The sequence below is a fragment of the Panthera leo genome, chromosome D4, assembly GCF_018350215.1.
Source record: "Panthera leo isolate Ple1 chromosome D4, P.leo_Ple1_pat1.1, whole genome shotgun sequence".
Lineage (NCBI taxonomy): Eukaryota > Metazoa > Chordata > Mammalia > Carnivora > Felidae > Panthera > Panthera leo.
Genome location: NC_056691.1, coordinates 93,047,041 through 93,071,256, shown reverse-complemented (window position 1 = coordinate 93,071,256; position 24,216 = coordinate 93,047,041). Strand labels below are relative to the sequence as shown.

Sequence of the window (24,216 nt, the reverse complement as noted above, 5' to 3'; positions counted from 1 at the left end):
GCGAGGTCGCAGGGACCGAGCTGCCCTGGAGGGAAGGGAGGACCAGCAGGCGGCTGCGGGCCGGCACCCTGGCAGGGCCCTCGTCTGCTCGCTGGCCACCCCCCAACCCGCCCTCCCCCTTCCAAAACGAGGTCACACCTTCCTTCTGCCGTTCACTTCTCCCTCACCCTGTCCCTGTGGGCAAAAACCTTTCCAATCCTCTCGCCTTACAGTTCTGGTTTGAGAAAAAGGAAGGAAACTCACTAATGCACTTGATCGAACCCAGCTGGCCTAACAGAAAATGAAACGTATGTACACACCCCATAAACAAATTCCCGAGTAAAGCCCAACGTGTTGAAGACGAAGCTTTAAAAACCATCAGAAAAAATACTCGAACGTTTCCTCAGAAAGACTTAGGACTTCTTGAATAAGCTGGTCAGAAGCATGGTTCACCAAGGAAATTCTACACCTTAGGTTCCCGTCGCGAACACGCTCCTGACACGGTTAACGACCGGCCTCCAGGAGCATCGGGCACTCTCGCAACCGGCAGGAAAACGAGACCGACAGCCCAGCGGACAAGTGGACAAGGGCAGGCGATGCTCTGCGTTCTGCAGGAGCAGAGTAGGCGGGGCCCGCGGCCCACAGGCCTCTCGCCCACGACAGCCTGCGCACCTCGGGGAGCCCGGCACCGGGCGGGGGGGGGGGGGGGGGGGTCGGGCCGTGGATGCGGGCGGCGGGGGCAAGCGGGGCAGTCGGCTCTGCGCGGGGGGCTCACATGGCGAAGACGGCGCTGAGGTCTCGGTTGTGAGAAAACAAAAGATGCGACTCATGAGGACGCCGCTCCGGAGAGCTCGGCGGGAAGGGCCTCGGAGGACGTCAGCTTCCCCGCCACGTTTCGACACCACCGCGCTCGACGCAGGACGTGTGCGCTTCTGTGTCCTCGGACGTGGCCGCAGGGGCCGGTTTCTCTCCTCTTGGCGCTCGCGTCTCGTCCCTTCTCAGGGACGTCAGGGGGAGTCCGACACGTCACGTGTTCTCTACAGAGGCCCCCGGGGCAGCCCCAGCCCGGCCCTCTGGAACCACCCGGGTGCACACAGCCGGCGGCCAGGACCCCGAGTCTGCCCCAGCGCTGCACCCCGTGGGGCCAAGGCCCCCGCTCGAACTGAGATTCGGGTCTGCGGTTGGGGGCTGGCACCACTGGCTGCCGACTGGACGAAACACCTGGTTCTGGAGGAGACCCGGTTCCGGGGAGGCAACACGGCTTGCCGGGTCCCCAAATGCAAAAGCTACTGGCCGTTCTTCCACGGCCAGAGGTCCCTGCGGGGCAGGGAGGGGAGGGGAGGGGTGGGGCCACATGTGGACCTGCTCTCAAGGCAGCCCCCGGGGAGGCCTGAGGGAGGAGGAGCTGGCCAACAAAGAAGATTCCAGAAAGGAGAACGGCTGGCTTCCGCAAGGCCTGCAGGAACAAGCATGGAGTGTCAGGGAACCCACGTAACTGCTCAGGGACTTGGTGACGCAGGAAGGGACAGGGCACTTGTAGGGAAGGGACCGAGGGACGGCAGAGAGCCAGGAGGCCCCTGTGAGGGTCAATGCCACCGAGGCCAGAGGCAAACGGATACCACTCACCACAGAGATTTAACAGTTTAATAACGACTCCTCCACAGCCCGACGGGGCAGCTACCGCACCACGTCTCACGGCAGGGCCCAACGTGCACCCCACGCTTGCCCCGGGGGCGGCTGACGGGAGGCCCTGAGGACACAGAGCGCCCTCCCTGCCCGCTGGCCTGCACAGCAGGACCTCTCCTCAGAGCAGCGGCCGGGCCTGAGCGCGTCCCTTCTCTCCGGGGGCCAAAGGGCAGGACAAGGTGCCGGCCCACCTTGCCCCCTCCGCTCGCTCCGCCCCGAGCACCTACACGGACGGCCCTCGGAGGGACCGACGGGCCTGCAGCCCACCCCACGCAGCCCGGGCTGAGCGGCCTCTCCCAGGAGGCGGCCCCGTCCCGGTGGGCCACGAAGGCGGCAGGCGCCCACCCGCAGCGAGGCTCAGGCCCAGCGTGGTGGCTCCTCACCGAGCCGCCGGGCCCGGCTGCTCCTGACCCCTGACCCTGGTGGGAGGCGGCTAGAGCCCCGTCAGGTCCACAATGGCCTTGATGAAGATGGCGTCATCGCGCACGTAGGAATTCTTGGCCTCCATCTTGGAAACGGGGCAGAAGAGGGGGCAGCCGCTCGCGATGTTCATGTCGCCGACTGGCCTCTGGAAGGAGGACGAGGTCACGTCGGGTCTAAAGGCGTCGATCACGTGCTCCCGGTTGTTCTGGTCAAGCAGCATTAAGGTCACCTGGGGGAGAGCGCCCCGCGGAGGGACAACGCTGAGTCACGGCCCCCCCGCTCCACGGCTACCGGGTGTCAACCCCGCCTGGGTGATCTGCGCTCCGGCACCTTCTGTGACCAACCCCTGGGATCCCAGGCTACAGTCGGGGCTACGTGGAGCTGCATCGTTGGTGCCTTTTCTTATGTTCACGTGGCACACGTTTCCTCGCCGGAGGGCTCACAGAATACCTGCCGCCCTCCCCGAGGAACAGCACTTTTCAGATGCGCTGCCTCCACCAGGAAGACCACGGGGCTGGCCCGGCCCGGCACGGCGAAGGGGAAGGACGACGGCACCGGCACCTCCGATCCCTCGCCCAACTGTGACACGAGAGCCTCAGGTACGGTCTCCAGCCGTGGCCCCTCCTCTGAAACCAGCCCCGAGGCCGCATCTGGAACCGCTGGCCCTAAGTGGCCGGAAGCCCCGGGGCCGAGCGGGTGGCGCCCCGGCTCCACTGCAGCGACAGAGCCACGTGAGGCCCTGGGCCCAGGAGCCTGAGGGCCCATCCTGACAGCCTGCCGCCCACCGGGGTCCCCCAGAGCGGCCGCTGGGACAGCCTCGCGTACCTTTTGGTTGAAGGGCCACCGCAGGAGGGCGTCGTTGGGGCCCTTCATCACCACAAAGAAGAGAGACAGGTGCGTCCCGCGCCCGGTGCCATCTCCGTTCAGGTAGATGCGCAGACACATCTTGTAGCCGTACCTGCTCGTGTAGAAGGCTGCAGGGGGGACGGGAGGGAGCGTCAGTGAAGCCAGGCCGAGGGCTCGTGCTCCCCGCAAGGAACAGAAAGGCAGGGACAACACCCAGGTTGGGGGCACGTACTTCTCCTCTAAGGACGCGGTTAGTTCCTAGCGAGAACAAACGCCCAAAAGAAAAATAGGTAATTAGAAGAAACGTTTTTAGGGGCGCCTGGGTGGCTCAGCTGGTTGAGCGTCCAAGTCTTAATTTCAGCTCAGGTCATGATCTCACAGTTCGTGCACAGATCTGAGCCCCGCGTCACGCTCGCTGCTCTCAGCACAGCGCCCGCTTCAGAGCCTCTGTCTCTCCCCCACTCACACCTGCTCTCAAGAGTAAACATTAAAAAACAGCATTTCTGAAAACCCTAAATGTAACCCCAAAACAGAACCAGCCGTGAAGTTCGGGGCGGGGGGGGGGCTTGGCTCTAGTCAAAAGGCCGTGGTCAGACCTGAGCCGGGGCCTGGAAAGGGCACAGTGGGGGAGACCCTGGGACAAGCCAGAGGCGACATTCCCAATATCCAGCATGGCGCCCAGAGACACGCAGGAGCCCAGACACGGCACGAGGCCGGGCACCCCCGGGAGCGGCCCTCACGGTCTTCCTGCCCGTGGCCCCGGAAACCACCCTCCCTCGGCTCCCCGGACACCAGCCCGCTCCGGCTGCGCAGCTCTGCCTGAGCACAGACGAGCGTCTCCCGGGGGCGCGTCACGGGGCCACCCCAGCTGGAGCTCACGCTCAGTTCTCTATCAGGTTCCGCCAGAGCTGGACCCGGAGGAAAGCTGATCGGCAGGCACGCTCCCACTCCCGAGGAAACGCGCTAGCAAAAGGAGCTGCCTGCTCGCATCCAGTGCAGAGGGGCCGGCCTCCCGAACACGCCGCTCCCCACGTGGCAGTCGCCTGTCCCAGCCAGGAAGACAGAGCGTGAGCATCCGGTTCCAGGGGACGGCGCGGTCGCGGGCGGGCCTGCCTGCGGCCCTGTACCCGCCGGCAGGAGAGGCGCCCCGCCCCTGCCCCCCGCTCGCCCGGGCTCCGAACACACAACCACGGCAGCGACTTCACCGAAGTAAACGGTAAAGGGCGCCCGTGGGGTGGCAGGCTCCTCGGTGCGGGGTGGGGGGCCGGGCTCGGCAGGAAGGGCCGTGGGCCGCGCGTGGCCCTGGCAGAGCAAGGGAGCCCGCCGCGTGGACGAGCGCCGCCCTCTCCCCAGCGGTGCCTTCCAGGGAACACCCCTGCGAGTACCCGCCCGAAGTTCCGTGCGTGAGGGGAGTCCCGGCCCGGGCGGCCACCCGCCCAGCCCGCGTCCTCCCGCGGAGGCGCTGCCGGCACAGCAGGGGCCTCCAGCCCGAGGGTGCGCAAGTAGCTCGGACACCAGCAGCTCCGAGGACAAGTTCCAGAACGGCACCTGGAGAGAAGATGGCGGGCGTGCGGCCAGCCACAGCTTCCTGGCGCTTCCTGGCGAAATCCGAGATCTTCCAGAGAAACACGCCATCGAAGGTGGACGCCTCCATCTCGTGGACCTTCTGCTCCAGCTCGGCCATGGCCAGGTCCTTCAGGCCGATGCTCCTCTCCAGCTGCTGCACCTGGGGGCGCAGGGGGCCCCGTGAGGGTGCCGGCGGGAGGGGCTGCGGGCCTCAGGGGCCACCTTGCATTTCGCAGGACGGCGCTTAGGGAAGCGCCCCCACGCCCACCCTTCCACCGACTTCGAGCAGGACGGCTTCTCCCACTGCCCGGGGCTTGACCGGGCTCAGCTCGTAGGGGAGCTCCGTCCCCACAACACCCCCGACCCCACCCGCGCCCGAGACTCGAGAGCTCAGTGTCAGGAAACGCACTTGTGGAACCCACAGGCCCGAGAGGAGGGGCCACCTCCCAGAGGCCTCCAGCGCCCCCACGTCAGGCCCATCGGTGCACACGGCTCCGAGAGGGACTCCGGCTCAGACACAGAAGCGGAGAAGCAGGAGGAGCGTCACGCCGGAACTCAAGGTGCCATCCCTGAAATCCCAGCTCCGAGGCCCCGTGGTGCCCTGGGGCCCGCCCAGACTAGCCCTGGGGGCCCCGGGCCCAGACCTTGTTACTCAGGGCCTCGATCCTGTCCTGGTCCAGTCGGTGCTGCCGGCCACAGGCCTCGGCGGTCATGGCCACCCTCTCCACCTCCCGGTTCAGGACGCAGACGATGTTCTCGAAGGTGGCCGTCTTCCTCTCCAGGGCCTCACACCGCTGCCGGAGCTCCGCGGCCTTGGGGAGCTCGGCCTCGGGGTGCAGCGTGCCGGCTTCCCAGCCCCCGACCTCGCCTTGGCCCAGGAAGCGGCCATCGGCCCCCGACGGGTGCCTGGCCTCCAGGAGGCCGCCCAGCAGCATGGCCAGGTGCTCCCGGAGCCACTGGGCCTCGTGCTGCTGCTGCTTCTCACTCTCCACCTGCAGAGGGAAGACGGGGAGGCTCACGGCGCCGCACCCGCACTCGGCTCGGCGCCAGAGCCCCACGGACGTGCCGCAAGGTGCGGCGACGCCTCCGCGTCATTCGCTTGCCGGCACGTCACCTGTCGCTGGTGTCACTGTCTTTCCAAAATCCAAACCTTCCTGGTGACTCGTCTGCTTTCATGTGAAGTAACAGGAAAGAAGACACGGTTTAAAACTGCCCGGGGTGGAGGGTGGGGGGGACCAGTAAAGCTAAGCTTCTTCAAATCCTCTTTATCGTACGGTTCTGACCCGGCAGCCAATTTCTCCTGAGACTTCACGACAAACTTAAAAAAGTTAAACGCTCCCAAAACACCAAACGAAGGAAAGAACAGAGGCCCCGTGAGGCACAGCGCCCAGGGCGCAGCTCCCCAGCGGGGCTCTGACGGGACGCCCCTGCCAATCCGGAGGGGCGTGTGTGAGGCCTCAGGTCAGGATGAGGTCAACAGGCTCAAGACGACACGCGTCCTCAGCGGCATTCGCACTCAGGCCACGGTGGACTCTGGCCGCTGGAAGGGCGGTGGCTGCGGCACCCGGGGCCAGGCCTGGCCTCGGGCGGCGCCCAGGGCGGGGGGGCCCAGGGCCTGCATGGGAACGGACCGCCACCACGTCACCAAACAATGAGCAACGGTGGGAGGTGACACCAGAGACCGGGTGTCAAGGCACCAGGTGACAGCACAGCCGGGGCTACCACCCTTGGAAGTTTCTGAGAAGCAGAGCACCGGCCGTTCCCCAGGCCCTCAGAGAGCCCCTTGGGGGACAGACGGTCAGGGAAAACGGTAGAGGCCAAGCGGACGGAGAACCGCCCAGCCCTGAGGGAGCTGAATGGAAGCTGACAGGTCAAGGTCCTGAGGTGGGAACGGGTCAGTGTGCCCAAGGACGGACAAGCCAGTGACTGGTGCAGAGACGACGTCAGAGGCAGCCAGGGCCACACAGGCCACGGAAGTAGGGGAGGCAGGTGGGTCCAGGACCTGTGTGCAGGCAGCATGGGTCTCTGGCTGCCCTGGATGTGAGGCCGGTGACACGAGGTGCTCTTTTTGGGAAGGTACAGAAACAGGGCAGGGGGGCAGGGGGGTAGGGGGGTGGGGGGTGGGCACGTGTCACAGTGTGCGGCCGAGGCCAGAAACGCCCACCAGACACCAGGGAGGTACAAGGCCCTGGGCATTTTCAGCAGAGGGACGCGAGCCCTGACTGAGACTGGGACACCTGACGGCCGAGCAGGTGGACAAGGCAGCAGAAACGGGAGGGAAACCAGGAGGCCAGTCTGAAGGCTCGGCAGATCCGGCATTCGGGGAGAGGGCACGCGGCACGCTTCTGCAGGCTCCGCCCACTCACCAGGATCGACGGGCACCCGCCCAGCCCCCAGCGGACGGACCCAGGGCCCACGGGACTCACCATCTCGGGGCAGCCGACAGCACGGAACCTGCACGGGACTCGGCATCTGCCACATGCCCGGACGTGGTCCTGGAACTGGAAGGACGGACGCCGTCGGTGCCCTTACTCTCTCCTCCCTGCCACCGTCCCCTCCCCGGACCCCACCCCCACCGGCCTGGCCCCTGCGGTCTCAGGCTGAACACGGCCCACAACCCACCACAGGTGTGCACGTACACGCGCACGCACACGTGGCCACGTGGCCTGTGCGTGTCAACGAAGGGAGGTGGGTGCAGGCCAAGGGCTTCAGAACACGCGCAGACGCCCAGCTCCGTGCTCGGGCCTCTGCACCCCAGTCTCTCCACCACAGCTCGTAGGACACATTGTGTCGAGGGCCCCCGGGCCCTTGGGAGCGAGGAGGGGCCGGCCTGACCGGGGGTCAGACGCCCACGACGGACCAGCAGGGTGCTGGCACACGACAACGCCGATGCCGACAGGCGCGGAACCCAGAGAGCCCGGCCGTGCACACGCCGGGCACTGACACGGGCGGCACGTTCCGCCAGCAAAGACCAGGGCGGAGGGGGGCACTCGTAAGTGGGCAAGGGCGAGCGGTCCCTCTGCCTCCATCTGCCAGGGCCGTGGAAGAGAGAGACCGTCAGAGCTACGAATGCCAGACAAAAATAAATGAAACGTTAAACTAAGTAAAAGGACAGGGGACCGTGGCCCAAACCACCGCTGACACTTAGGGCGTCAAACACAGAGAAAAGGAGCACGGAGTCTCCCCCCGTTGCAAGAGGCGGGCGGGAGTCCCGATGTTCCCGGTCAGGGATGCGGGCCAGCCCGGAGCGAACAGCTCCCAGCCTGGCTCACGCCGGGACAGAGGGGAACTGGGAGTCCCGAGAGCCCCTATCTGCCCCCACCTCGGGGGTCTGTCATGGTGCCTGTGGGCGGGGCCTGGGCTCGGCCAGTCAGCACACTTTCCCCAGTTTCCAAAACTCGAAGCCCACTCCGTCCGTAAAGGGCGATCTCGGACTAGAAAGCCGAGGCGGACGGCAGCTCAGCACCGAGACGGCCTCCCGGGGCCGCCAGCCCAGAGGCGTGCGCGTGAGTCCCAGAAACGAGGCCGCCAGCGTGGTCCACGACTGACACTGTGAAAGCAGCCGTAGGCCGGGGCGGCACACGTAAGCCACCAGGCCGAGGGGATCCGGCACCGAGATGCTCCGCGGCAAGAGGGCTGAGAACGCACGGAATCAGGCAAAAATCCGAGCCGGAAGCGTCAGTATGAAGCCGCAGTACGTTCTCTCTTTACCGGAAGCTCGGAGCCTGCCCCCAGCCCTGCGGGGTTCTGGATGCAGGTGAGCGTGCGCGCAGGGGTGAGACTGAGCGGCGGCCAGCATCTCAGGCGTGTGCGACTTCTCCCGGGCCGGGTCACTTCCACCGTGGGAAGCGTAACAGAACAGCGGCCCACGGGCCACCACTGAGCACGGGGCACAACGCGCACGCCCCCGCCCCGTCGTCACAGGCGCCAGGAAACCACTTACTTTCTCGCGGGAGATCTTCTTCTTGCCGCAGCCGTCACAGGTCAGGGGGAACTTGGGGCAGACTTCGTGGTGCGCCTGAAAGACAGCGGTCAGGAGCCGGGGCGTGCGTGAGGTCACCCTTGCCGCCTCGTGGCCTCGTTCCGGGGTCGTGGCTCCCGAGACCCCTGACGGGGCGGCTCCCACAGGCACCCGCAAGTGTCACTTGGGAGGGTCAGAGCAGAACCCCCTCTTCTCCATCTGGCAGCTCGGGGCCACGTGAGGACAAGCCATCCACGGCGACCAGGGCAGAGCACCGCTGCTGGTCACCCGAACTGAAACCAGGCCACTGAGGAGCAAGGCCGTGGGATGTTGAGACCCTGGCCCTGTGAGCGGCCAGATGCCCCGTGAGTGGACGCGCTCGGGCCTCTGGACCGAATGGTCTACAGAATGGGGGTCTGAGGGGCACAGCAAGGACAGACGTGCAGCCCAGCTTCTTCAAGGAACAGCGGCAAAAACAAACAAACAAAAAACAAGCAGCCCTGCAGAGCACAATTAAAGAGACCTTGCGGACACACCATCAAGATGCAGCGTGGGGACCGTGTGGACCCCGATCCCGACAAATCAGATGTCGGGAGACACGGGCACCAAGTGAGCCGGGGATGGCGGGGAGTTGCCGCTGAGACCCGGAAGGGACGGTGGCATGTGCAGCGGTCTAAGAGCAAACGTGCTCAGAAACACATTCTCAAAGTTTCCAGGAGACACGACACAAAGCCCGGGACCCCCTAGCAAGCAGGGGGAGCCACGTGGTGCCAGGCGCGTGGGGACACGGACACGCTCCAGGGAGGGTGGCCCAGGCCTGGCGCTGCGGCTCCCTCCGTGTGAGTTTTTCTAAAATAAAACAGGTTTTTAAAACCACTCGGCTCTGCCTTCAGATCCGCCCGAGTTCCTACCAGGAACCTTCCACCCCACTGGCTGCGAGCGGCGGACTGGTGGGACGCGGCGAAGACGCCACGGCGGCCGCGACGGCGGGACGGCAGGCTCAGCGTTGGGGCTCGAGGAGCTAGGGGAGCCCTGCCGGACGCCCTCACCTTCAGGTCGGCCCAGCAGCAGGGCGCCCGGCAGTGCCTGCAGCTGAGGCTCCTCTCCGGGCACTCCTGTTCCGAGTGCCGCTCCTTCTCTCCGAGGCGAACCAGGCCTCTGCACGCCGGGCACTCGGTCAGCATGAACGGGCAGTGTCCTTCGTGGCAGCTCTGGCAACATAGGGAGCACGGCGTCAACAGGGCACGCGGCGGACACGGTGCGCACACAGCTGGCCGTCCCGGCTGCGGCTCCGCTCAGGCTCCGACGCCAGGCGCCGGGCCCTGTCCCGAAGCCACAAGCACCGGGCACTCATCCGCTCCGACGCCCGTGCTCCAGGTGAGACCGGGGCGGGGGGGGGGGGGGGGACGACTCCACGCTAGCTGGCTGCACCCCACCCACGTGACACCCCAGGGATATCCCACCCCGTTGAAGCTCCAGACTGACACTCCGGGACGACAGGATCACTGGCCAGAGAGTGAGAAGGGCCACGGAGCCCAGGCCGAGGCGGAGGGCCGGGCGGGCGGAGGGACGAAGCCGGCTTGCTGGGTGCAGGGCGGCCAGGGCCGGAGTGGGGCAGGCTCTCGGAGGACAGGAGGCACAGGAGCGCTGAGGGCCGATGTGCTGGGAGGACGGACCACAGCGGCCAGACCGAGCAGAGGAGGACGGGGAGCCCACCCGCTCATCCCACGCCCGTGCTGACAGCCCACAGGCAGTGGGCCCGGGGAGGGCACGTGCCGACCCAGGGAGGCAGGGCCCGGCCCGGGGTCCCCCAGTAGGAGGGAGGTGCAGTGAGGAGGGCGGGATGTGCTGTCTCCCGGCTGGAGCCAGGAGCCACGAGCCGCGAGCAGGGAGAGTCGAAACCGGGAGAGTCGAAACCGGTCGGAACCTGGCTGAACCTCAGCTGGAGGATGACGCTGTGGGAGGGGCTTGGGGCAGAGAAGCCGGTGGGTGGGTGGCGGGAAGGTGGGAGAGGCAGGAGTGCCCCCAGGGCGCCGGTCCCCGACCAGCCCGGCACTCCCTGCGGGCGTGGCGCGAAGCTCCCAGCAAGGGGAACAGCAGAGGGGTGCCGGGTGGAGAGACCTCCAGGTTTGTCTGCCGTCCCTTTTATTGTGTCAAAACACGCGCGACACAAATTTACCATCTTAACCGCTTTTAAGGGCATCGAGCACATTCACGTTGTTGTGCATCGGTCCCCAGAACGTATTCATCTTCCCAGACTGGACTCTGTCCTGTGACACACGGCCCCTCCCCTCCCCTCCCCTCCCCCGGGATCCGACGCCTCCAGGGCCTCCGGGAAGCGTCCACTCCTACAGAACGTGTCCCCTGCGACGGGCTACTCTCAGCACGGTGCTAAGTTTTAGGTAGGACACACGAGGCCACATCAGGGACGACGTGGGGCCCGCTGGGCAAGGAGGCAGAGGTGGCTGCGAGAGGAAAGTTCTAGACCGGCCAGAGCAGAAGCAGGCTCAGCCACTCCAGCGAGGTTCAGGCTGGGCAGCTCTGGGCTGCGATGCCCGAGGGGCGTGGTCTTTGGGGTTTCCCTGCAGAATCCCGGTTGTGGGGTACCTGAGGGGACCAGGGGAGCCTCCGACCTGCTCTTCCCGAGTGGGGAACAGGGTGGTCGTGTCTCCGTCCCGCGCCAGGGGCCTGGCCGTTGGCGCCAAAGCCCAGCATGTACAGGGCAGAGGCCACGGGTGAGCCCCAGGGATGCGGAACGCGTGGGGTGTCCTTCCCGCACGGTGTGGAAACTCTGGATGTCACGTCCGGTGGCGCCCACGCCTCCTCACGGACCCACGTCACCAGTCTCCCGGGGCAGGCACCCCTGCCCTCTGACTTCCCACGGGGACACATACAGACCAGATGCTACATTCCCAGCCAGCCGCCCTAGTGACCCCACGGCAGCCCGACAGAGCACCCCATATGCTGCCAGGTGAGGTCCCAGCCTGTCCAAAGAACACGCCGTGGACTGCCTGGCTGCACAAAGCCCGGGTCCTCACAGCCTGCGCCCGGCCTCCCTGAAGCGCCCCCACAGCCCCTGGGCTCCTCCGCTCCCTGCCCACAGCTGCTCGAAGGCTCCCGGCTGGGCACGCGGCCCGGTCCCCCACCATCCACCCGCACTTGCCGCAGGGTCCCTGGGGCTCTGGCAGGTGGATGTCACATGCCCCACCACGATCCAGCAACAGGCAGCGCCCGGGCCACACCAGGTACACCATAAACACTCGAAACGGACCAAGGACAAGTCTCAGAAGTGATCATGGCTCAGAGCGGAAAAGATACAGCGGCTACAGCTGAGGTGCTTGGGTTTCATTGAAGGCGTGTTAACACATAACGTGGGAGTCCCCAAGGGAAGCACAGAGCAAGCAGGCACCCCCGGGAGGGCTGAGGGCACGCGGCCCCCTGCTGACGGCCGCCCCTGGGCCCGGCTGACGGTGGAGGCCTGAGTTCATCATCCCAGGGCCTCTCTGGAGCAGGCACTCAGCACCACCACCCTCGAGGGATCAGAGGGACCACCTTCACGTCCACTCAGGGAGAAGCACACGCCTTGGAGAAATCAGCCTTTATTCAACCAGAATTCAAACTGAGTGTCTCGGTGAAAAGAGCTGTGCTGACTCTGAATTCACCGGGACGTGCGGGACATCAAGCAGGCTTGACTCGGTCTCCCCTTTCAACTGTGACCACTGGTCACCCCTGTCCCCCATCCCGCCTTCAGCGGAGAGCTTCCCCCCTGCCAGCCGGCCCCTCCTCTGACTCCAGCCGCAGGCTCCTGCACCCGCCCCCAGAGAAACGGCCCTGGGGCTGTGCACACGGGCACCTCTGGCACCTGGCAGGCGCCCCACTAACATCTTTGAACTGGAGTTTTAAATTATTGGGTTCTCAGAAAATACCAGGCATCGTTGCAAAGGAAAAACCTATTCAGAGGCTAACCGGGACTCTCCGAACAGCTCAGCCACGGCTCAGGCGTTTCACAACACCACTGCTCCCGGCCCCGCAAAGGGCAGCGAGCCGGCTCAGAGAGGAGGGCGGTGTGCACAGAGGCCTTGATCTCACCCAGGCCCGTGACGTTCACGGCCAGGGACAGGGTTTGCCAAAGGCCAGGCCCAGTGTCCCAGAGCAGCGCCCGCCCTCCCACGTGACCAAACCCACCCTCTCAGGGACTTTCCGGGGCTCTCCGGGCCAGCCAGGGACTTTCCAGCCTGCATGCCTGCAGGGCCGTGGCCGAGCCCACAGGCTGGCTGCGGTCCCTGGCCCTCAGCCGGAGGCCCACGAAGCCACCGCCCACCCACACCGCGGGCCTGGAGGCAGCAGAAACCGGCCTTCCAGACCGGGAGGTGGCGGGGGGGGGGGGGGGGTGGGGGGGGGGGGGTATTCCACCTGTCCCCAGGGGGTCTCTGGGTCCCTACAGAAGGCAGCACAGCCCACTGTGCCTACTTCCTGGGCCCACCAGCCCCCAGAGCCTGCTCGGGCTTCCCACCCTCCCGGGAGAGACCCCAAACCCCAAGGCCTGCCGTCGGGACAGCCCCGGGCAGTAACGGCTGCAGGCCCGTGCTGCTGACCCCCTCCGGGGGTCTCACTCCCAGGAAGGCAGCAGTGAGGGTGCAGGGAGCCGAGGGCTGCTCCACTCGAGGCCCCAGGCGCCTGCTGGATGGACAGCACGTCTCACCTTCCCCACCAGAGGCTCCTCCCTGGGTACGGCCAAGCCGCTCCCCTGGAAACACGCGGCTGAGAGCCCGAAGACCAAAACGGCTAGTGGGTCAACAGAACGAGGGAAGGACGGCACACAGGCCGGGAGCCCGGGTCCCAGTTTCAGACCCAATGGGCCCTCCCTCACCGTCACGACTCAGTGCCCAGGGCCCACCCCACGACGGGGCTGTCCTAGGGCCCGAGGCAGGCCTAGCTCCTGAGCCTGAGCCTAGGAGAGCCAGGCTTCCGTACCCACAGCCTCTCCGGCCTCGCCTACGGGGCTGCCCATCTGAGAGCCCCACCTGCCGCTCCACGCCAGTCCCAACCTCTTGTCCTGGCGGCGGCCTGGCTGCTTCTTGCCTCTCTGGGTTTCGCTGTTTCAGGGCTGTCACGGGAGTGGATGGCCACAGGACCGGTCCCCTAAGTCGGGCTCCTCTCACTGAACGGAGTACCCTTAAGGTCTGTTCGTACGTGTCACCATTTTGTTCCCTCCCTCTTACAGCTGAATCCTATTCCGTGGTGTGGACTGACCAGGTCTTGTCTGTCCCACCGTCAGCTGGCGGATGCTCGGCTGCCATGACATTTGTGCACGAGTAAGTGGGCTGTGCCAGTTAAGAGGACGGCCGAGCGAGCGAGCGAGCTGTGGACGCTGCGCGAGGGCGGGCAGGTCCGGTCACACAGAGGCCCCGCTGTACCAACGCAGGGACGCACGCTAGCCTTGCCTGGCTGGGACAGGCCACGGCAGGATGGGAACGGCAGCCACCGCCCTGTCACTGGCCAGATGCCTTTCTGTGACCGCAGATCGAACGTGGCTACTCCTGCAATGCCCAACGTCTAGACAGTTCGAGAAAAGAAAGCCCTAGTCTGAAGACTCACGGAAAAATCCCACTGAGCAAGAAAGCTACTTTCCTGCACGTTCAGCCCCGCAGAGCCAGCACAAGGTCCTAGCGCACCCGGCCCCCTCGCCGCCACCCGCCACAACCCTCCACAGATGACACCGGGCCCGGCCAGGTGCAAGCCCCACGCGAGGCCACAGTCCCCAGGCCCCTGGGTCCACACGCGGGTCGTCAGCAGCCGCCGCCTCCTCTGCAGACGTCAGCCAGGCTCGCAGCCGGCAGGCTCGCGAGGGCTCCGCGGGCTGCTTTGGGGACGGGGTCCAGACTCGAGGCCGAGCCGGTGCGGGGGCCCCTACCTCATACTCTTTAAGGGTCCCCTTCCAGGTGCAGCCGTCGCTGGGACACACGGCCGGCAGGCTCTCCACCTCCCTGCGCGCAGCGTTGTCCGGGAACGCCTGAGGAGAGCATTCCTAGGTTAGGCCTCCACCCGCTGCCCCCTGCCTGCCCCGCCGCCAGCCTTCCAGAACGAGGCCCGGCGGCAGACGCAGCAGCTCCAAGCTCTAGCGGCCACCGGGACAGCGAAGGCGGGTCCTAGCTGCCAGAACGCCATGAGGCCATTGGTGTCACTAAAAGAAACATCAAAACGTTTTCTGTGTTTTGACGTTTTTTGCTTAAAGACTTTCACTTACCGAACCGCTTTCCAAAATAGAAATGCCCTCTTCGTATATGCCTTCGTGAACACAGGCGGCACAGTTCTGAGGCCCGGAGCTGGGGGGAGAAGGGAGGGGCCGGCCATCAAACCCGCTGCAAAGAGCAGAGAGCACTAGGCCGCCCGCCCAGCGCCACTCCTCGCCCCATTCTGCACTTTCTAGACTGAGATGGAATCAGGGAGGAGCACGCATCGACGTCCAACGTTTAAGACATTTAGGGGCGCCTGGGTGGCTCAGTGGGTTAAGTGTCCGACTTTGGCTCAGGTCACGATCTCACAGTTTGTGGGTTCAAGCCCCGCATCGGGGTCTGTGCTGACAGCTCGGAGCCTAGAGCCCGCTTCGGATTCTGGATCTCCCTCTCTCTCTCTGCCCCTCCCCTGCTCATGCTGTCTCTCAAAAACAAACCTTAAGAAGGAAACAAGTAAATAAAAACAAAATACTTAAAACAGGGGAGAGGATTCCAATCCTCTAACGGTGACCCTCCCGCTGTGAACAAAGGTGCTCTCTGGTGGCTCAGCTGGGCGCCCAGGCGTGAGGTGCTGGCTCCCTGGGCCCACCCACCGGCCCTCGACGTGCCAGTGGCCCTCAGACCAGACTTCACAAGCTCCTGGGGACATGTGCCTCCAAGGCACACGCAACATGAACCCCAAGTGTGATTTTCAGCTGTCTTGTGCCCACGTGACACGCACGGACACCCACGGAGCAGCGGCAGCAGACGGGCTCTCGTGGTGTTCGTTTCACTCCCTGTGTCCACGCTGCCCCGGCAACCCGCGACCCCTCCTCTTCGGTCGCTAACTTCACTTTCCTATCTGCAGTGCGCCCTCTGCCTTCGGGGGGTGTCGCCGGGAGCACGGCCCGACCCGAGGCCGAACCCGCCACCCGCCACCGGCCCCCAGTACCTCAGGATGCTGGTCAGGCAGTAGGAGCAGTAGCGGTGGCCGCACTGTGCCTGGAAGGGCCTGCGCAGGACGTTCCTGCAGGCCGAGCACAGGTACTTGTCCTCTGGCTTGGTCCCCAGCAGGGTCTTTGAGAAGCCGGGCTGCAACACGTCTAGGGAGCCGGGAGGGGTCACGCTGGCCGCAGCCATGGGAGCCGCGAACCGCCACGTCCTAAGGAAGAGCACAGAGCAGGAGAGGGTCACGCAGGGGCCTAAGAGCCGCCTCGACTGCAGAATAACCCCCCGCGGAAAATGGCCCTCGCCCGGCGGTGAGGGGTCGGGGTCGCCAAGCCGAACAGTGGTCTAGAATCGGAGAACCAGGATTTCAGCACCGCGGGGAGCCCTGCAGACAATCTAGTCCCATCTCCCACCACAAACACGGAAATCGAGGCTCGGCCAGGGTGGCGCTCTGCCCACGCCGCACAGCTGCGCCGGCGCGCCCACTCCAAAGCCCCCAGGCCAACAGGCCGTCCTCAAGGTCACCTGGCCCGGCTCGCTGACCCACGGACAGAGCGAGTGCCGGGATCCGGGAGGCCACCTTCTGGCTACACAGCCATCGGCAGCCCTTATCCTCGTGCCTTCCTGTCTCCCCCAGACCTCCTACAGATCAGCCTGGCGTGCAGGAAATTCTGACCTGCCTGTGCTCGGGCCCTAGGCAGCCCCCAGGACGCGGCCACCCCACGCGTCGGCCTCTCCAACGTCACCCCTGACAGCAGGCACGCAGCCTGCCGGGCACCACCGCTCTGCTCCCTGGCCACCATCACCAGGGTGCCCCCTCTAGAGAGCTGCCCGCTGCTGTGCACCAGGCCTTGGCAAGGCCCCCAGGACACACGAGCTGGACAGGGGAGAGGCTCCCACAGTGTTCTGACCCCTTGCGTGGGACGCACAGATCAACAACCAGCATCTCAAAAAGCCAGAAGGAACCGTACCTGCTAACCCTCCATGCTGGACAAGTACCCAGGTGCCACCTGAACGCGCAGCACGTTGACCTCAGAGCCACCCTGGCCCGTTTGCAATCGCTCCAAAGAGCTTTCTTCCCCAAATGCCCCTGGAAACACGGCCCCGTGTCTTCTCACGGATGTGCGTGGGGAACACGCCAACTTTCGAACCAGGATGTTCTGAAATGACACCTCTTTCCAACGTTCGTGGGGCTGTCTTCCCTGGCCTAAGCTGGTGTGACACCACAGGAAGCAGCAACAGACGGTGTGCCCCTGTCTCCCATCTGCCGGGCACAGCCACTTTCAACCAAGGCTTCTGGACTCGTAGTCGGCGAGGCCTCGCTTGGGCCGCGTGCCAGAGCACACAGGCATTTGCTCCTCCAACCACAGGACATATGAGGTGTCGTGCCCGAGGCCACTTGGCAGGAGGCCACGGCGCCCTCTCACTGGTCCACACACTCTCAGCACGTGTGGGCGTGTCTGGGCCCCTGCCCCATCCATCTGTCCCTCTGACGAGCGGGGGAATTCACTCTCTCGAGCCCGACGGCACACAGAAGCGCTACGAGGCGCCACTCACTAAAGCCTTTCGGTAGACGCCGACAGTGCAGGCCAGGGCAGCCGAGGAGGGAGGACCCCTCAGCCCACGCCTCTCAAGGCCACGTCCGGATGTGCTACACAGAAGCACTACCAAGAGCGAAGGGCTCGTGGAAGTCCACTTACTCTCACGAGGTGATTTCACGAGCCATCGACGACGTACAAATCAATGCTCTAAACTACGTTAGCGGGGGCACGCCTGGATGACTCAGTCGGTTGAGTGTCTGACTTCAGCTCAGGTCATGATCTCGTGGTTTGCGCGTTCGAGCCCCGCGTCGGGCTCTGTGCCGACAGCTTGGAGCCTGGAGCCTGCTTCGGATTCTGTGTCTCCCTCGCTCTCTGCCCCTCCCCCACTCGTGCACGCGCGCGCGCACACACACACACACACACACACACACACACCCTTTCTCTCTCAAAAATAAACACTAAAAAAAATTTTAAAAATCACTGGTAAAAAAAAAAAAAGCCACACTTTAGATCTCTACTCTGTATTTATTACCTTAAATGAAATCCAACATCAAAAGTAAAGGAGTGTAAGCACACGACCGTGTTACACGGGGGCAGAGGAGACTAAAGTAAGAAACCAACAGCCCCGTGACAGTACGAGGATTACGGTGATGCTTTCTTTTGAAAGCCTCACTGAGCAGCCTCCCCTACAGTCTGCGAGACAAAGCTTTATTCTGGCACCGACATTCCGTCTTCTCGAAACCAGACCCGGCTTCTTGGCCGACTGATCACACCTTCTTCGGCCGGTCCCACTGCCCTAGCCCATCAGCATATGCTCCCATTAGACGTACAAGCCCCACATGGGTGGTCTCTTTCTGGCCTCGACCTCTGTCAGCTCTGGCCAGACCTCGATGACCTCGCGAACACAGCTTAGTCAGCGGTCACTACTACCCGACACAGCTGGACGGCGGGCGTCGGTATTTCTGTCCTAAACGCGGAGACAGGCCCTGGAGGACCCACGGATTCCACCCAGCGCCACGGCACCAGCCCCCGGGTCCCGCCGCGGCCCATGCCACGCCTGGGGAGTTCTCGGTGCTCGCGACCTTAAACGTTGTGTTCAAATCTCATTTATAACGCATTTTAACTTTTACAAACCATAACGAAAGACATCACAGAGACTCAAAAGCACTGCCCCAAACTGTAACGCTTTGAAGGCCACCAATACATCAAGTCCCGCCGCAGTGGCGGGCTGCCTGCCGCGACCACAGAAGAAAACTTCCCCGTCCCCGCGCCTGGACTCGACTCCCTGGTGGCCTGCACATGTCCACCCATCTGGGCCTCCCCAGATGACCGGCGCAGTCAGCAGCCCCGACACAGGCACCAAGGACGGTGGGCGGGGCGGCCACCGGAGAACAGGACTCGGGGGCTCGTGGGCACCCCAACCCGGAACCTCAACATCCTGCTGGCCCTTTCAAGCTTCCCGCCTATTTCCCAAATACTGACTCTCTCGGGTAAGTTGCTCATAACCAGAGCAACTCCACTGGCAATGAATGTGTGAACGAGGCCTCCCATGCAGTCTGCCCCGGATCTCACATCAACTGATTCCCCAAAAACAAGCTCCAGTTAACTTCCGTACAACAGATTCACATTTTGTTAGAAGGGCATCTCTATCAGAGACGAGACAGTATTTACAGAATAGTTCCAGTTATGTGACGTTTGAGAACAGGCAAACCAGCCCACGACAACACAAGCTGGGAAGTGATGACGTCTGGCTGCACGAGCCTGTGGCACACGAGACGTCTGCTCTCCTTCCCGGTTCCTGGCACAGAGCTCCTAAAACCCCTGGGATTTCCAGAGCAACGGGGCCAAGGGAGTACCTTCTGTGACTCATAAGCCCCTTTCACGCCGCCCCCTGTGAGGGAGGAGAGGGGCCGGAGACTGACCTAACCACCCATGACCAATAAGGCAATCGATCGTACTTTCGTGAAGGAGCCCCCGTAACACCCGGACCAGGGAGGTTCAGAGCGCTCCCGGACTGGTGACCCGTCACCGTGCCGAGAGGCTGGCGCGCCGGAGGGCGTGGGGGCCTGGCAGCCCTGCCCCACACCTGCCCTGTGCATCTTCCCACCTGGCTCTGCACGGAATCAGTGTCTCCCTGAGTTCTGTGAGCCACTCTGGACTCAGTGAACCCAAGGAGAGGTCACAGGAATGCCACGTTTGGCGTCAGAAGCGCTGAGTACAGAAACGCAGGCGTGCCGGAGAGGCCCGGGTACGCAGACGACCGCGCACCGAGCTGTACCCTCAGGATCTGTGTATTTTGCTGTACGTGCACCTCAACTTCCAAAGGAAAAGATGGAGTTTCGGGAAGCCTGGCTGGCTCAGTCGAGGAGGTGCAACTCAATCTCGAGGTTGTGAGTTCGAGCCCCACACCGGGTGTAGAGACTACTTAAATAAATTCTAAAGATTAAGAAAAAGATGTAAATCTCTAATTACAGTATACCCATACACGTTTATCCAAAATAACTCTGTCTCATGATACTGAAAATGGTAAAGCAGGGCGCCTGGGTGGCTCAGTCCGCGAAGCACCCGACTTTGGCTCGGCTCGTGATCTCACGGTCCGTGAGTTCGAGCCCCACACCGGGCTCTACGTCGTCAGCGTGGATCCCGCTTCGGACCCTCTGGCCCCTCTCTGCCCCTCCCGGGCTCACGCGCACTCGCACGCCATTTCAAAAATAAATAAATAGTAAAAAAATAGTTTTTAATTGCAGAGAACCCGAAAGTCAGGTTCTGACGGGAAGAAGCCCCGAAAGAGCGGTGCATCTGGCACCGTGTGCTGCCCTGCCGTTTCCTCTGCCGCAGGTGGAGCTGGCGGCAGCCCCTTCACAAGCCCGGGGCCCGGCCTGGGTGCAGAGCACGGGGACACCTTCACATGCGCCGACGCTCTAAACTAAGGCATTATGAGCAGACGTTGCAGGTGGGGGAGTGTGTGTTTAATATTTACTTTTGAGAGAGAGAGAGAGACAGAGTGCGAGCAGGGGAGGGGCAGAGGGGGAGGGAGACACAGAATCCAAAGCAGGCTCCAGGCTCCCGGGTGTCAGGACAGAGCCCGACGCGGGGCTCGAGCTCATGAACAGTGAGTTTGTGACCTGAGCCACCCAGGCGCTCCTAGGTGTTTCTAGTCCTAGGTGCTGGCGCGCGTGCCTTCGTACCACCTAAATGTTGATCTTGAGTCTCTCTGATTAAAAACCAGGGCTCTCAGCAGGGACAAGATGATCAGTCATGATGCAGCGACTGTCCCTTCGTTCCACCCGACCCAGCTGACCACCCCACTCGCCTCCCCTCTCCCTGACCTCTGAGTGTGAGTGCCTGCACATCCCCAGCCCCCTGGAGAGCTGGGCCCCCCTTCGGTCGCTCCAGTGGAATCCTCAGAGACCTCTCTCTCTCTCTCTCTCATCCACCGTCTCCAATGCATCAGTAGATCCATTGGCTCTACCCTCCACAGACCCCTGGAATCTGACCACATTGCTGCAGTCAGGCCTTGGCCACCATCCACTGTGTCCTGAGCCTCCACCCTTCCTCCACCCTGCCCGTCCAGGCATCTCTTTCTCAGCAAGGCCTTCCCTGTCACCTGTCACCTGTCACCGACACTGCACTGTGCTGGCCTCCTTGTGTGGGCCTGTCCCTCTGGAATGAAAGCTAAGCGCCAGGAGGCAGGGACTGGGAGGGCAGGAGGAGGGACCCAGGCCTGGGCACGGGGTGCAGGAGCGCCCTCCGGGCTTTCCAGGCTTCCGCTCATCCACGGACTCCGGTACCCGTGAAGCCAGCCCTTCCTCCACACCATTCCAAAGTGGGGCACGCCGATCCCGGAACCGGGATGAAGTGTCCCTTCAGAGTCATGCCCCTATTCTCCTCCTACCCCCCACCCGCTGAGTCCTCACCTCCCTAAACCACAACCAGGTCACCTGCTCCACTGCCCACTGGGCCCTGCAGGGGACGCGGCCTCGATGCTGCTCCCACTCAGAGCTCGCACATCTCAGCTCAGACCCCGGACGGCTTCCGCTGAGTCTGCCTCCTGCACCCTCCTCACAGGCTCAGCACCCTCTGTGCAGGGGTGAGGCCCGGTGGTGGGACAGGGACATGTCCTCCCTGTGGACACAAGAACCAGGCCTTGAGAGTGGTCCTCACGCATCCCCATGAAGGAGCGGGCCCAGTGCAAGGAGAATGGCACACCGCCCACAGGCCTGGACTCCAGAACACGACGAAGATGTGCTCCCCATCCTGGGCATCACCTGCGGGGTGTGTGGGTAATTTCTTCCGGGTTTTCTTCTCTGGACCTTCCCGCCCTGGCCTCTGGGCATGTTCGTGATGTCCCGCCGTGGAAACCCACCCGGCAACTGCCCACCGCCAGACAGGGACCCAGATGTGGCCCTCAAAACACAAAGTGAAAAGGTCTTTATCCTCCCGGAGAAAATGCGTTCTCCAGCGACCAGCGAGTACGGTGCATGCTGTGCTCTAGTACCCAGAGCATAACCAATACTGCAGGACGAACCTGGTCCCCAAGTGACATTCGCATTTATTTCCCTGGGAAGTTTAGAAACCGCTCGAGAGAGAGAACCCCTCGCTGAAAGCCCCCTCTCCTTGGAGCCCCCTCCGAGGGAGCCAGCAAGGCTCTCTCCATCACACGGCACGGGTGTTTACAGCCTGCCCTCCCCCCTCCCAGGACACTGAGGCAGGTAACAGGACAGGACCACAGGATGCAGAGATCTGTGACACAACACAGCAGGACACCGGAGGCACAGGACCAGCACAGAGGCCCGAGGTCACAGTGCATGCGTTTGGGGACTGCGGCCACGGGGATTGGGCTCTATTCTGAGAACCAGGTGTCCGGGGAGAGGGGAGGGATCTGCGTCTGCTCAGATGCGTGGAGACGCCACTTCTGGAAGCACCGAGGGGCTCTGTGGCTTCCAAAGGCTTTAAACAAATCAACTCTTAGCATTTTTGTTTTTCTAAGATTTTTGGGAGAGAGAGACAGTGTGTGAGCAGGGGAGAGACAGAGAGAGAGGAGACACAGAATCCGAAGCAGGCTCCAGGCTCTGAGCTGTCCGCACAGAGCCCGACGCGGGGCTCGAACCCACGGACCGTGAGATCATGACCTGGACCGAAGTCGGACGCTCAACCGACTGAGCCACCCAGCCGCCCCTTGTTTCTTGATTCAAGCATTCGCGAATACCGTGGTGCGTAAATCATACTGCAATTAAGCTGTTCAAGAAAAATAAAACTCGAGCAACAATTTCGGGGTGACTGAGACCTGCACCTAAAACCAGCAACCGAGTCGACAGACGGCACCGCCCTCCAGATGCCCCCTCTGCTGAGAGCGGCTGCGCTGGCTCAGCACGCCCGCCCTGTGCTCTGCCCCACACTCGCTGGCTTGCTCGCTCGCTGGCGTGCACTCTCTCTCCCTCACACGCACACACACGCGCGCACACACACACACTCTCTCTGTCCCGGGCTCCTCCACAGACAGTTCCGAGCGGCCCCACTCCAGGATCTGGGCCTCACCTTCATCACGGGGACGCTCACCGGGCTCCTGCCCACACACGGGACACCCCACCTCTACTCACAGGCTGCAGGACGCGACAGTGCTGTGACTGGCACCCTAATGTGACAGCTGATCTTGGAACGCGGGTCTGAACTGCCCGGATCCGCTTCTGCACAGACTGCTTACAGCCCGTTACAGTAAGCGTGCTTTCTCCTCCCTACGAGTTTACCATTTTCCTCTCACGCACGCACGGTCACAATCCGGCACCCCACACACAAGGGGGTCTGGGGCAGCCGGCTCTTCACACGATCGCCAGGGCTTCTGCCCAACCGCAGGCCGCTAGCTAAGTGAAGGCGGGAGTCGCAGGCGTGCTCACTCCGCAGCACACGTCCGAAAACTGGAACGAGACAGCATTTAGTGTGGCCTCTGCACGATGACCCGAAAATTTGGGAAGCGTTCCCATTTCAAAAAAAAGAAGGGAAGAAAAAAACGTTACACGCAGATTTTCAACTGCGCAGGGAGGGGGTTGGCGCCCCCACCCCCTTGTATGTTCAAGGGTCAAGTGTGAAGGCTCCGGAGCCACAGGAGGTGGGGGGGCTGAGGGCAGGGAACCCAGAGAGCCGGTGACGAAGACAGGCGGCAGGAGACACTGATACCTCCAGGATAAGTCGCAGGGGCGAGGGCGCAACAGGGTGAGAAAAGGTGACCCCAGAGGTCCACCCACCACCCTGAAGTTCAGGGAGCTCGTCCAGATCTGAAACAGGTGAGAACTCGCCCCTCGGAGGAAGAAGGGAGCACCAGGTAGGCAGGGGAGCCCACAGCTGGGGTCAAGGCAAGGGGTACGCGGCGCACAGGCCAGCAACCAAAGTTCAAGGCAGCCAGGCTGGAGGGTGGAACGCTGTGACCCCGGGTCGTGGCCCCCCGGCCGTGACCTCGCACAGTGGGCCGGGGCGTTGCGGACGGCATGTCACCGCGTGGGGACCCCGCGCCACGGCCCCCGGCCGGAGCCGCCGTGGACGCCCGCGGGCGTTCGCGAACTTTCCTGCGCCGGCCCCGCTCCGACTTTCAGTTTCCGGCTGCCCGGCTCCGAAAAATCCCCTCAGGCCCGCGGGGCGGCGACCCTGCCGCCGGGGCCCTGACTCCCCGGAGCCGCCCGCCGCCGCCCTGGCCACCGCCGCCGCCCCCCGACCCCAACCCCCACCGCGACCCCCACCGCGACCCCGACCCCGACCCCCACCAGCTGGACTCACCAACGGTCGCCGCGCGCCCGGAACTGCACGCCCGCCCAGCCGCCGCCGCCGCCGCCACCGCCGCCGCCGCGGACCCGCCCCCGAGCCCGCCTGACTGACTGACGCGGGGCCCTACCAGGAGCGCTCAGCCAGCCGCAGCTGGCTCCGATTGGCCAGTTATCTCCCCCCGCCCTCCGCGTTGGCCCGCCCCCTGACAGACTGACACGGGACCCAACCAGGAGCGCGCCGGAGCCGCAGCGGGCGCCGATTGGTCAGAGCCGCCGCTGCGTGGGTACTTAAGTTG

At 63.9% G+C, this 24,216-nt stretch overlaps 1 protein-coding gene across 6 annotated transcripts; it reads right to left on the bottom strand.

The window, feature by feature from the left end:
• Positions 1-1,609: 1,609 nt before the first annotated feature.
• TRAF2 (TNF receptor associated factor 2) lies at positions 1,610-23,974 on the bottom strand. 6 transcript variants are annotated; one of them, XM_042912654.1, is made up of 11 exons: positions 23,934-23,974; positions 15,629-15,838; positions 14,709-14,787; positions 14,376-14,474; positions 9,511-9,672; positions 8,444-8,518; positions 6,927-7,001; positions 5,145-5,492; positions 4,483-4,660; positions 2,914-3,062; positions 1,610-2,317 (listed from the first exon to the last, which is right to left on the bottom strand). In XM_042912654.1, exons 2-11 carry the CDS (start codon positions 15,814-15,816, stop codon positions 2,099-2,101), a joined length of 1,572 nt encoding a protein of 523 aa, XP_042768588.1. In that variant the 5' UTR covers positions 15,817-15,838; positions 23,934-23,974; the 3' UTR covers positions 1,610-2,098. The 6 variants fall into 6 exon arrangements, with proteins under 6 accessions (XP_042768588.1, XP_042768589.1, XP_042768590.1 ...); XM_042912655.1 differs by lacking the exon at positions 23,934-23,974 and adding an exon at positions 22,766-23,835; XM_042912656.1 differs by lacking the exon at positions 23,934-23,974 and adding an exon at positions 22,913-23,835.
• Between the last annotated feature and the right edge of the window lie 242 nt (positions 23,975-24,216).